The sequence below is a fragment of the Colossoma macropomum genome, unplaced genomic scaffold (assembly GCF_904425465.1).
Source record: "Colossoma macropomum unplaced genomic scaffold, Colossoma_macropomum, whole genome shotgun sequence".
NCBI classification, from domain to species: domain Eukaryota; kingdom Metazoa; phylum Chordata; class Actinopteri; order Characiformes; family Serrasalmidae; genus Colossoma; species Colossoma macropomum.
This window is the reverse complement of record NW_023494804.1, coordinates 6,089,589-6,103,650: the sequence shown is the minus strand read 5'-3', so window position 1 is coordinate 6,103,650 and position 14,062 is coordinate 6,089,589. Positions and strand designations below refer to the sequence as shown.

Below are 14,062 nucleotides of genomic sequence, written 5' to 3'. Positions count from 1 at the left end.
GAGCAGGAGTGAGTGTGTTTTGTGAGATGTTACTGTAGAGCAGTGTGTAACATTAGATTTAGTCTAAGTTCGTACAGACACAGTATTATAATACCACACAAAGTGACATATTGCAGCTGTATGTAGACAACAGCTTCACCAAACCGGTCAGCGGTCAGACACAACAGTTTATTCCTTTTCCAACAATGGAATAACAAACATTTTACAGAACGTTACACAGAAGCTTCAACTAGTATATTTTCTGCTTCTCACGATCCAAGTAATCCCAAACACATTCAGTGATGTCGAGGTCTGGACTCTGGGGTGGTCAGTTCATTGTTCAGCTTCTTCGTTTGATGTGTCCATCTCCTTTTCTCAGTGAGGTTCTTCTTGAACAGCTACACATCCTTTCAGACCCACAGCGCTGAGTCGTCTTCTCACAGTGGAAGGATGGACAGAAACACCTGTGGATGTTTTCAGATCTGAAGCAGCTTGATTTTCTCCTCTCTCTCAAAGATGAAAGCTTTAAGTGCTGTTTATCTGATGGGGATAATTTTTAGTGGTCTAGATCTTGCAGATGGTTGTTAGGAACCCCATTTTCTCTGTATGGTTGATGTTTTTCCTTTGACTTATCAATAATATCTCCTAAAAAAATTAATAACTGGACCTTAATAGCATTTTTTGACAGGAAGTTAAATAAATGTCTTTTATGTAAAGTGTATTCTATATATTGAATGAGTTGGTATCTATGTAGAACAATTTTGTATGACCCAAAAGACATGGTATACATATAGACATGGAAATAGTCTATTTGTTTGTGTACCATACTATATATATAGTTTGGACAGAATTACTTCTAGCAAGTTTTTTTTTATTATTGTTATGGTCGTGGGCTGGAGGTTAGGGAACCAGCCTCGTGACCGGAAGGTCGCTGGTTTGATGCCCTGAGCCAACAGTAAGTGACTGAGGTGCCCTTGAGCAAGACACCTAACCCCCAACTGCTCCCCAGGCGCTGTGTATAGGGCTGCCCATCGCCCCAGGCAAGTGTGCTCACTGCCCCCTAGTGTACGTTCACTAGTGTGTATGTGGTGTGTGCTGCACGGATGGGTTAGATTGCGGAGGTGAAATGTCCCTGTTGTGCGACTAATAAAGGTCACTTAATCACATCGTAAAATAGTACTAAAGACAGCAGAACTATGAGATTTTTCTGCAGTGAAATATGTTATCTTGTCAAGCTTAAATAAAAAAAAAAACATTAGGTTTATAGACTATATTTAAGATAATTTTACTTGACAAGATACCATTTTTTTTGCAGTAATTCAGTGGTTGATGTGTAAACAAAGTAATCCAGAGGGGTTTGACATGACGTGCTCTGTTGTATAGAAAATTGCCAACTCAGATGTCTTTACAGTGGAGCTGATAGGAACCAGACATTACGATGTCTACAGTATGTAATGCTGATGATGGTAAATCTGGAAAAAGGTTTTCTTTGGGAGCTGTTTTGCCGTATAAAGCCCTGCGTGTACCTCCCCACCATGAAGAGATTTAAAAAAATATTTTTAGGGTGCTTCTCCTTCTGATTACCTGCCTGCATTTCACAGTCCCTGCCATGATCACATCGTACCCCAACAACACGCTGGCCACCAAGGGCGAGAAGATCGAGATGAGCTGTAAGGCGCACGGTGAGAAGCCCATCATGGTGCGGTGGGAGAAGGAGGTGGAGAAGGAGAAGCAGTCCCACATGATCAACCCGGACATGTGGAGGCACACGGTCACTGTTAAGAAGGTCGGCGAAGAGGTCATCTCCACACTAGAGGTACGTGCGATGGGGCAGTGCTGGTGTTCGCATTGGCCTGCTTGATTTATTTAATCTTATCAACATATCTGATATTTCTCATTGAGATTATTGTAAGAATATTATAAGAATATTGTTGTAAGAATATTAGAAGAAATTTTGACTTATTTCTATACATTTTACTTGAGAAACTGTCTTATTCCATTCGCAGATCATTTTACCTGTATTGAGAAATAATGCAGATAATGTTGCTTAATTTAAGGAATATTATTTGAAACAAGTAAAACGATCTGAATTAGATGATTTCACTAGATAAAATGACTTAAAGCAAGCAAAAATGTACAGAAATAGGTTAAATAATTTTAAAATATACTTAAATAAGTTTCTTTAACAATCTTAAAATGAGAAAATATTAGATATATTGACTAGTTTATCAATTGTTGAGTAACTATCCTGGAAGTTCTGGACTTATGACAGTATGGAATTGAGATGTGGTCCCACACGACCCTTAAAATTCTTCTTTGAGGGGAACTCCACAGATTTTTCTAAATTTCTGCATAATTCAATAGTTGAGATGTAAACAAAGTCATTCAGAGTGGTTAAAAATGGTTCATTGAAACTTGCCGACTTGGCTTTCTTTACAGTGGTGGTGATAGGAACCAGGGCTTACAATATCTCCAACAGACGTATAGTATAGTATAGTATATGTTCATGATGGTAAAATAATGGAAAATCCAAACTATTTTGCCTTAAAACAGCCTGCATTTACCTCTCCACCATGAATGAATTTAAAAAAATGCGTTTAGGCTTTGTCGCAAAACTATCGTTAAACAGTCAGGCAATGTGTTCATAACCATTTCATGTAAGAGGCATTAAAATCTTCAGGCGTCTGGTTCCTATCACTACCACTGTAAACAATTCTGCAAATTTACGATTCTGTAAATTTCTTTAGAACAGAGTATTGCACACCAAACCACTCTGAATGACTTTGTTTACATCTTAACGATTGAATTATGCAGACATTTTGGAAAAAACAGTTGAATTTATGAGGAGTATTTCAGTTCTTAGTGCTTTTTGAATGATGCACAGTACACGGTAGCCAGTCAGAACGGAGCTCATTACATATATCAGTCTTAAGCTTTTAACAGTACCAAAAACAGGCAGTTTAATTCTAAGGACTAAATAGATGTTGGAAGATGGTCATGCGACCATTTTTGGTATATAAAACCATTCCAATGTTATAAGTGGACCTCAAGGGGAAAATTCTAATACAAGAGACGTGTAGGATATGAGCTTTTTAAGAAGTCTAGAGTTACTACTGTTGTTTTGCTATAGTGTTTAAATATAGTTAGTTGTCATATAAATTACCTGGTTACCTACTGACTTATATTTACATTTTATAATCTGTGTAGACAGATGTGAGATTTTCAGTCTGTTTCAGTGCCAAACACTGACAAAACCCTGGCGATAAAGTAAAGAGTTACTGGAAAAAGCTGTACGCACAACAGTAACTCCATCACTATGGTATGAGTTAAAAGTCAACAGATTTTCGCTGCTTGTGTCAAGAAGCTACAAGTGAGATGTGATTAATATTAAACAACAACATGCTTTTGTTATCATTGCTTAAATCTGCAGTATTTAAGGGTTAACACTCAATTCTAGAGGAAATATGTTGCAATCCTGCCAGCTAGAGGCTACAAACGGTATTACGGCAATCCTACAAAGTGTTCCAGAGTTAATTTCACATGCAGATTAAAAGTGAAATGGGCCCTTTTAAAATCAATTTCTGTCCATCTAGATCTACCCGACTCTGAGGGAGGACTCTGGCTTTTTTTCCTGCCATGCAATCAACTCCTATGGTGAAGACAGAGGGATTATTCAGCTTACAGTTCAAGGTAAGAGCTCCAGCATGACTCGAGTGTCATTAATATTGGTTAGAAAAATCTGTTTATATTATCCTGTTGCTCAACTAAATGGCTTTTTTTTCCACTGTGTGTCCTCAGAGCCCCCAGAACCTCCCAAAGTGGAGATTCGGGAGGTGAAGGAGAGGACCATCGCCCTTCGCTGGACGATGGGGTTTGATGGGAACAGCCCGATCACTGGCTACGATATAGAGTGCAAAAATAAATCAGGTACAGCCTAGTGTACAGACTGCTGTCGTATATTGAGCGTTTACATAATTATAATGAATGAGTGGTCCTTCACCTGATTCAACTTGGTCAGTTAATCAACAGGGTTTTCCAGAGAACCAGGTTATGATACCACTGCTATCATAATAAGCAGCGACACATCAAAATAAATCCTGTCCTGTAACCTGTATCAAGCACACTTTCGTAACAAAAGCCATGCAGCTGGTGTCGGTCTCGTAAAATGAGGCTTGCCAAGTGGAGTGATGCTCTTTGGGGCCTGCGGGTGAGTTCAGGGCCATTATGTGTTCAGAGTGATGTCAGATATAGATCACGTTAAAAAGATAATGTGAAAAACCTAACGTAAATCACATTTGGGCCACTTTTACCAGCCTTAGAGTACAGAAAATACTAAACTGCACTCTTAAAAAAGGGTTCTTTGTAGTCATGCCATAGAAGAACCGCCTTTAATTCTCATAAAACCTTTTAATATATGGTTCTTTAAAAGGTGGACAAACTTTTTCAAGTTAAAAGGATCTCTGCATAGCATAACACTTACAGGTTAGTCCTAAAACCATGCATTAGGGCCAGGAACCTGTTAGGAACCTTTATTTTGAAGAATGTATGCAGGACAGTAGTTGGGGTCATATTAAAGCATTCTGGGACCCCTAGACTAACTGTACCTTGAGGCCCCTACCACACCTCTATCAATACACCAACATGTTCATCATGATTTTAATACCGTTTAACATTGTTAAATGTAAGTTTGTTTGCTTTTTTAAGCTCAAGTTTTGGTTATGATTTCTCTTTTTCATATTTTCTGCTTGACATCAATCAGAGGTAAGCTTGGGCTCAGTGAAATGAATATAGGCTAAAGCTGCCTGTGGTTATTGATTAAACAGAGGACTTGTACAGAGGAGAATTACCACTCTGTAATGTCTTCTGGGTTTCTAAAACGCTAGAGGGCGCTCCCGAGCGAGTCCAAACTGAATGGGTGAAGATTTGAGCAAAATCATAGTTTATAAATGCTTAAACATTTTTAAGATAAAGGAATGCATTCGTGTCCTGAACACAGAGCAGCATAAAACATTTTAACACTGCTGTTATATTTTAAGAGCTTTTAAACTCGAGTTATAGGAGTTTAAAACAGCGCCTCATGTACGTTCATGACGTCTGTGAATGCGAACAGCCAATGAGCTGCTCCGCTCACCAACTAATCATCACTCAGTAGCAGTAATGTAGTATTGTACTGCACAAAACCCGTTTGCTGAAGAAAAAAGGAAACATACAGGTGAGTTTTCTTTGCTTTTTTAGTGAAATACATCCTTCTACTTTCTAAAACTAAAGGAGTAACAAAGTTCTGGTTCAGTGATTAGAAACTATTTTAACTTTTCGTTTTTAGCCATTTAGCCCCATTCACTCCCATTCATTGAGGACTCGCTCACGGGCGCCCTCTGCTGTTTTGCAGTCATGTCTTTGATATAATGGGGGAAATAAGAAGTGGCCAGGCTCCTCATAAACTGGCTCTTATTGATTAAAGGTGAAGTTAGATACAGAGTAAATCAAAGCTCTTTTGCTCTTTTGCAGTTGTTATTATCCCATTCTCAGTCGTGCCTGCAGAGCCCCCTGGTGGCTGGCGCTTTCAGTTGCAGCCACTAAATCTTGTTGGGTTACTACAACCTTGGCAGTACTACCAGATCATTATAATAGAAGGAGAAGGCATTTCACTAGCTTAAAATAAGATGAATGGAGTCTGTATTATGCAAAGTCCTATCATTCAGTAAAAGTTAGTAAAGGTATAAGCGGGGGGTAAAGGTATGACTTAGATTTGCTCACCTGAAAAACAATTTCTTGTGTTGTTTGAGCCAAACACCACAGACTGTTCATGCAGTTTTCAGATTTTACTTGTAATTTCACTTTTAATTGGCCTGGCTTTCAGTACCAGGTATGTAGGTCTCTCCCCATTCAAGTAAGTTGGACCCTTGTAGTGACTAGAAATAACTGCAGACTCACAGACTTTACTACAAGAACCCTTGTAGTTCTCAAGAACAAGGGCTGAAAACTTCTTCTGTACAGACTTACTTTAACTCTTCGTCCTGCTCTGTGTTTTACAGCAACCTGGGACAAAGCTCGCAGGACCAGGGACGTCTCCCCCACTCTGAATCTGGCCACCATCATCGAGCTCCACCCTTCATCCACCTATAACATCCGCATGTTCGCCAAGAACCACATCGGAGACAGCGAACCCAGCAACGAGCTCACTGTGACTACAGATGAAGCAGGTAACACCCAAATCAAATCACAGCAAGACATTAAAGGCGTATTCCAAAGATGATTTCATTTATACTTCATGCATATTTATGGTCTAATTCATATTTGTAGAATGCTTAAGAACCAATATAGCTTAAAGGGGGTTTATCGGATCCTAGAAACAAATAGCGATGACATGATAAAAGGTATCAATCAATCAATCAATCTTTATTTAACCTCAGAGAACATAGAGGGTGACCCTCATTTACAGTGTTGCCGAGTTGATGTAGAAAAAGGGTTTGATAATGTGTCAGAACATATCAAATAATAAAAGTTAATTTAATAATAAAAATGACTCAAATCAGGTAAGTATAAAAAAAGAAACATTAATAATAATACTAATACATAAAAACGGTAGAAAATATAAAACAATAATTAAAGCATAATTAAAAAGTAAAAGTTAATAAAATCAAAGGAAGATAAATGAAACAAAAGGAGGATAAGATCAAAAAAGGAAACTTATAATAATAAAATAATAAAATGAAATAATAAAATAATCATCATTAAAACAAAAATAAGAAGAACTAAAATAATGAAAATCAAGTAAATCAAGTAAAACAGTTTCAGGCAGAGGTTAGGGAGTAAAAAGTTTAAGAAGACTGAGAGACACCAGTGAGCTGAGGGATAATGAGATGATATTAGCCTATAATATTTATTGGTAAACAGGCAGTACACTGTACACAAATTTGTTCCAATTTATACTCAGAAGCGAAGCATAAACAGTACTGGAAATATACTGCAATCCTGCCATCTAGTGGTGCGAAATAGTATTATTCATTTCTCAGCTCAAGAAAAAAATGGATACAGAAGACACTTATGAGATGACACATTATTTATAGGTAAATATATGTAAACTGCAATTTCTGTACGATCCATTATGGATGTTCAATACATTTGAAATAACTGACATTCTGCACTTTAACTTCATAGTCACTGCTTCATTTCAAATCCAGTGTACTGGATTACGGGATGTATGTGAAGATATGAGAAGACATAAATGATGATTAGTTATGATTATGAGAAGCAATTACAGACTGTTTTTTGTGTGTATCTAAATAGAAATCTATGTAATATCACCTTTAAACAAATACCAAACAATGCAGAATTACAAAAGCACCAGAAAAACAGGACTAGACTAGAAAAACAGTCAGCATTTCCTGAAAATATAAATAAATATATGTATATGTAAAGTATGCAGTATGCTTTTTCCCTCTCCTGTAAAGTTATCATTTTGGAATATATATTTTTATGTATATGTATTTAATATGTATTTAAACATATATTTTTGTGAGTATATATATATATATATATATATGCTTACAACAATATATGTTTAAATACTTAAAAGCCATCTAATATTGCAGCCTTTAACAGTGTGTTTATCATGGAAACTCATATCACGTTTACAATAAATTTGAATTATGTGTCCAGTTACTTATGGGCTGTACGGTAATTATGATTTTCCAGTGTCTCCCTGACAGGATAGCAGGCCTGTAGTGTCTTTAAAGAATGTAAGACAACTTGGATTAACACTGGCATGAAATCACTTTTCTTTCAAACTGAAAGTGGAGTCTCAAAAGCTGATATCTAGATACTCACAGGTCTGATCTATCTGATATAAGTGGGTGAACCAGGTAACTTTGACTGGACTCATGTAGGCCAACCATATATTAGTTTTCATAGGCCGTTTGTGAAAGCCTCAGTATTACTCTGCACTGTTACTGAGACACTGCCTGCAGTTACAGTGTGATTGTTTATGTGTTTCAGATCCTGAAGGTCCACCTCAAGATGTGACTCTTGAAGCGATTTCTTCTCAGAGCATCAAAGTTACATGGAAGGTATAAAAGTGCATTTTCATCCAGCTTTTCTCGTGGTGCTGTGGGGCTCAAACAGAGGTGGAATGTACCCAGTTAGCCAAATTACTCTTATTGCAGTACTTTTTATTATTTTTCCCCGTAACTTTTTTACTTTTTTATTATAACTCATTAATATTATTTTTAGTTTAATTTGAGTTTATTTCTAATGAAATGTTCAGCTTTGCCATTTTAAATAAAAATAAAAAACTCATTCAGCCTGAGGAAATAACTAGCTGACTAGCTAGTTTATCTAGTTAAATAGCTATAGTGTCTTTAACCACTTTCTTTTTGAGCACAACAAGCGCAACAACATCCCTTTATTTAACCTAAAGCTGTTGGTTCTATTGTGAAGGTACATTGGTTAGCCTGTTTAAGTAATGTAAGGTAATGTTCAGTGTAGGCTAATGTTATCTTATGGCTAATAAACCTAGTGTAACCTGGAACTTTTTTCCTGTAAGCCTGATATTAATATAAAACAATTAAAACAACGTAGTAAGTAGTTTATCAGAAAATAACTTAAGTACTCTTTCCACTTTGGGATCAAACCACTACAGCATGGGTCGCAGCCCAAATGTTAAAAAGAGCCTTTTTGTCAAGTTTCAGCAAAAATCAAACCACCTTGGGAGCCACAACATTTCATGTCCATTTTATTGAAGTATCGTTTCACCATCTTAGCTGTAAATATGTTTCAGTATGTGCTGATGTCCTAGTGTAGGCTTAAGATATAAATATGAACAAAAACACAGACTTACTTTGCTCTGCTTTAAGCTTTAGCTCATCTTTTCTCGCATCTCCGGCAGGAAACTATTCCTCAAAAGTAAAACAAGTTTCTTGTAAAATGTCTCTAAATGTTCGACTGTTTTGAAGCTGAAGTCGCTTCTCATTCTCTAGCTTCTTATTCAAATGTTCCCGTTCCACCTTAAATGGTGCCTGAGGGTGCCAGAATGTAACTGCTGCACCATTTAAGGTGGAATGCGAAAATTCAAACAAGAACCTGGCGAGTGAGAAGCTGACTACAGCTTTTTTCATTAGCTACTAGCTAGGCGAGATTGCTGTCTGTGTTGCTATGGTGACCAGCAGTCTGCATGCCAAACTTCAGGGTTAAAGGGCGAATTATCAGTTCTACATTAACTCCAGTGTTTAAGACCATTTATTGTTAAACTGTGTTGAACGATCAGCAGAGCTTTATTTTACTGTAAAGGAGGATTATTTTATTTTTACCTACAAATCTGATTCTGCTGTGGAGCCACAACAGGACAGTAAAAGAGTGTTGCCGACCCCTGAACTACAGTATAACCAGTTTAAATTACAGATGATTATTGCAAAGAATTTTAGTATTTTGTTTCATTTTATATGAAGTTATAACCTGCTGTATTCTCTCTCTCTCTCTCTCTCTCTCTCTCTCTCTCTCTCTCTCTCTATGTCTCTCTCTCTCTCTCTCTCTCAGGCTCCTCAGAAACACCTCCAGAATGGGATGATTCGAGGGTATCAGGTGTGCCACAGAGAGCACTCGATGAACGGAAGTCACCAGTTCATCTGCATCAGCGTGGAGAGCACAGGCGAGACCGAAACGCTGACCCTCAACAACCTGAAGAAATACACTCAGTACGAGGTGGTGGTGCAGGCCAGCAACAGTGCAGGCCCCGGCCCGGCATCCAGCGAAGTCCGAGCCACTACTATGGAAGACGGTAAGACCACAAACGGAGCATGGGGGGCTTACTTGTGTTAAAATTTGACCAGAAAAAAATCTGTGAACAATAGAATTTCTCATTTTTATATGGATCGTTCTACTGAATTGGTTCAAAGTCAGAGTTAAAAAGACATTTCAGACTTTTAACTGAGGTGGACTAAAATCCTTTTGCTCTCAGAGACCCTGTACATTAATTATGTTTATTTTATCAAACAAATAAACACTCATAAAAGCAAACACAATCAAAAAACAATCATTACGCTATCAAAACTTTACCAAATGTTTCACTAGTGACTGTTTCAGTGACAATTTTAGCTCATTTTGAACAGAACTCAAAAAACTGTAGCCAGTATATGACTAGCAAACACAGCTTTGAACAGCTGTACACACAAAAAATCATATTTTTTATTAAAACACAAAAAAGTACTTAGTTGCAGAAAAAATGTGTTTCGGTAGTGACAGTTCTTAATGTTTCACACTTTCGGACACATTTACTTCAAAACAGTGGGATCTAAATGCTCACCATGTGGCCATGAGGGACAGGGATGCAGCCTCACCTCCTGCTTTAAAATGCAGGGGCGTGGCTAAAATAGGGCTCCGCTTGCGGACTAAGACTCTTTGTGTTGGGTAGTGACATGAAAACGTGGGACAGCATTTTTAAACATTTTTTTTTTATTTAAAAATTAAACTTATGGTAAATCTAAATCTTTAATTTGACTTTAATAATAAAAACTTAAAGGGGGTTAGGGTTTGGGACAGACACCTCTCAATGGAAAGTACCCTATAAATGATCATTTTATATATTTATATAATTGTATATATTTAGCTTATTTCTATGTTAAATAATATATTGGCTTTGAAGAGATCATATCATAATCCTTGTAAATATGTAAGGTGTAATTACCTAATTGTTTTTTTTTATAGTTTTTAAATAGGACTGCAGTTTGAACCAGTTCAGTAGAATTGTTTCTATACAGTGTAAATAAATATTTGCATTTGATTAAGCTGAGCGTCACATAATCAGCTTATTGAATGTGAGATGTAAATTATTGTTCTGTTAACTTTTAGTCATTAAAGAAGTTAAAACAGCTTTTTCACAGTGTATTCGCTGTCATATAAAAACCTACTGACTTTTTTCTGATTTGTTTGGAAACACTTTACATTGCGTGAACCATTTATGATGAATGGACCAATAGAAATAATCCAGGATTACTTGGAAAAAACCTATTTTCATTAACAGACATTAATGTTACTGTATTGATCTTTGTGGATCTGTACATGTGTGTAGTCATCAGTTAGTGAAGTTACACATAAACAGCAAACCTCTAAATCAGAGGCCCAAACAAAGAGGCATTACTGTTTTTATTATGAATTTATTAGCTAATAATCTGATCAATTTATCTTACATTGCATTTTAAATGTTTGTGTTGGTCTGCCATGACTATGCCAGGCATTTCCATTGAACAGTACAGTACAGAGAACATGATATTTAATAAACAATTTATCAGGAAACATTTATCTGTTAAAAAACAACACATTAGAACAAAAGCAAATAAACTGGCAAAAACACGCTTTCTTACTTCCAAGATTCCTAGTTTTCTTGGCTGCCTAAGACTTTTGCACAGTACTGTATCTTACGAGCCAACACTGCTAATGTTTATACACTTACATCATCATATGACATTAATCTGATACTGAGAGAAAAATCACAAATAACAACTGAAACATTTACATGTATGATGGTTATTCGGGTGCATCAATAGCAATCAGACTGTACCAGCAGAGCAACAGAGTAGCATTCGTAACAATTATAAAAGCAGCCTACCTTACTGTGAAGATACTTGTGGCTTGGGGTTTTGGGCAGTATGGTGACAGTTATCGTTATCATGCTAAATTATGCCATAGTGTGCTTATATCATCAGTACTTCAAGAACACTGACTGCCTTTTTATTACAAAGAGAGCATAATTAGTGTTGTTTAATTGGATTCAGTTTGTGAAATGTTCAATAAAAGTCATTGTATGTGCCACTGTTGATTCTCTTTGGTCAATTTCAACTTAACAAACCTCAGAAGAATTAAATATTGTGATCCATATCATGTATTGTGAAAATGTTTTGAAGTATCATCTTGTTATATTTATGCCGTATCGGCCACCCCTTAATGCAAGCTGTTATGACTGGACTAACTTAGCCACTGTTTTTTATTTAATATTAAAGCTACAGGTCATCAGACCTAATGGCATGTGTTGTCGTTGTAAACCCCTATTAAAGGTGCAGTGTGTAAGATTTAGGGGGATCTATCAGCAGAAATGGAATATAGTTTACAAAGCCATTAATGTTCATTTGTGTATAATTCACCTTTTTGTTAGCTTAGAATGAGCCCTTAATATGTACCGAGGGAGCGGGTCCTCTCCCAGTAGAGGCTGCCATATTGTGACGTCAGTTCTACAGTAGCCCAGAACGGACCAAACACTGGTTCTAGAGAGCGGCTTTTGCTTTTTAACTCTTATACATTGAAGCACAGCTTGAATTTGGTGGCGCTATATCACCGGTTGGAAGACGTAGAAGGAAGAAGAATCAGTGGTTGCTGCCATTTTTTGTTGTGAGAAGTTTGAGGACCCAGATTTTGGCAAATGGAGGATCACACTTATTATTTAGCACAAGAAAAATCAAGGGAGGGTGAATCCTCATCATCAAAGAAGCAAAAACATGAAGAAGCAAAATGAAATCAGGACAGGAGACAGCAGAAAACCTGAGTAGGTTCTACTACATGCTTGGAAAGGGAGGGGTGAGGGAGGGGGATTCAGTCGGTTGCAGTGTGCACCCTCAATACTAGAGGCCACTAAATTTTCCACACTGCACCTTTAAGTTTTGGCTTCCATAGCAAAGAACTTGTAGAGAGGAGAATTCCCACTCTGTAATGTCTTCCGGGTTTCTCAAACACTAGAGGGCGCTCCTGAGCGAGTCCAAAATGAATGGGTTAAGATGGAGCATTTGAGCAAAATCATAGTTTATAAATGCTTAAACGTTTTTAATATAAAAGAATAAATTCATTTCCTAAACACAGAACAGCAAAAAGCATTTTAACACTGCTGTTATATTTAAGAGCTTTTAAACTCGAGTTGTAGGAGTTTAAAACGGCTCCTCATGTACGTTCATGACGTCTGTGAGCGCGAACAGCCAATGAGCTGCTCCGCTCGCCAGCCAATCAGAACCCAGTAGCAGTAATGTTAGCGTCCTGCTGCCCAAAACCCGTTTGCTGCAGAAAAAGGAAACATACAGGTGAGTTTTCTTTGCTTTTTTTTAGTGAAATACATCTTCTGCTTTCTAAAATTAAAGGAAAGTTCTGGGCGAGTGATTAGAAACTATTTTAGCCCTCTGCTGTTTTGCGATTCAGTTTTTTGATATAACAAGGGAAATAAGAAGTGTCCAGGCCATAAACCGGCTCTGTCCATAGTTTGTTTAGTTAAATATAATAACTGACTTTTTGTTCATTTCATTAAAAAAGTGATGTATTTACGAGCTTATATCACAGCCACCAAAATGGTCGCTGTCGCAAACTCATCCACATCGATGCTGCCCATCTCAGGTCCTGGAGACCTGAAGTCCACTGTAGTTTGGTGAGCATCCTCTGCTCAAACAATCCAAATTAACTTGGTCATTACCTGCTAAGCTGAATCAGGTTTGTTAGAGCAGAGAAATCACCAAATTGTGCTGGACTCCGTCACTATTTTCATTCTAAGAAACCCAGTTTGTTAATTTACCAAATACATAAAACTTTAAACACTTCTTTTCTCTTTTTTGAACTGCTCAGTGCCCAGCAGACCTCCAGAGAAAGTTCAGGCCACAGCCACATCTCCAGAGACCATCTCACTGTCGTGGTTGACTCCAGCCAAGGAAGCTCTAAACGGCGTCCTGCAAGGCTTTCGCATCATCTACTGGGCCAACTTACTTGATGGAGGTACAGCACAGACTCTGACGTCCACAACAACATTCATGCATCTTTCAGAGTTAACATACATTTTAGGATGTTATTAATACATCCGGAAAGCAGGGATTAGTCTGAGCACCTTACTCTAATTAATGAGATGTTGACGCAAAAATGTCAGATGGCATTCGTTATCATGAGTGATTAAACTGGAAGTGCAGCATGTTAATCATGAGTAAATGCCTATACAACATGTGCCACACACATCACCCACTTTATTGGAAACCTCCATTTTTTGGTTCCACTCCCTGGACACTCTGTGGGCTCCACCTACCTTATGTGTCCAAAAGTTTCTAGACTCATCCAGCTTCTGAAATCA

General features: G+C 37.4%; 1 protein-coding gene across 1 annotated transcript in view; it reads left to right on the top strand.

Annotated features, from left to right (window-relative positions):
* The window catches only part of dscama (Down syndrome cell adhesion molecule a), a 156,378-nt gene that overhangs the window by 116,420 nt on the left and 25,896 nt on the right, over positions 1 to 14,062 (top strand). The window contains exons 12-18 of the mRNA XM_036595644.1: positions 1,581 to 1,795; positions 3,573 to 3,669; positions 3,778 to 3,906; positions 6,015 to 6,182; positions 7,978 to 8,048; positions 9,514 to 9,754; positions 13,570 to 13,716. Of these exons, the coding sequence (XP_036451537.1) occupies positions 1,581 to 1,795; positions 3,573 to 3,669; positions 3,778 to 3,906; positions 6,015 to 6,182; positions 7,978 to 8,048; positions 9,514 to 9,754; positions 13,570 to 13,716 (1,068 nt within the window). The remainder of the gene's footprint in view (positions 1 to 1,580; positions 1,796 to 3,572; positions 3,670 to 3,777; positions 3,907 to 6,014; positions 6,183 to 7,977; positions 8,049 to 9,513; positions 9,755 to 13,569; positions 13,717 to 14,062) is intronic.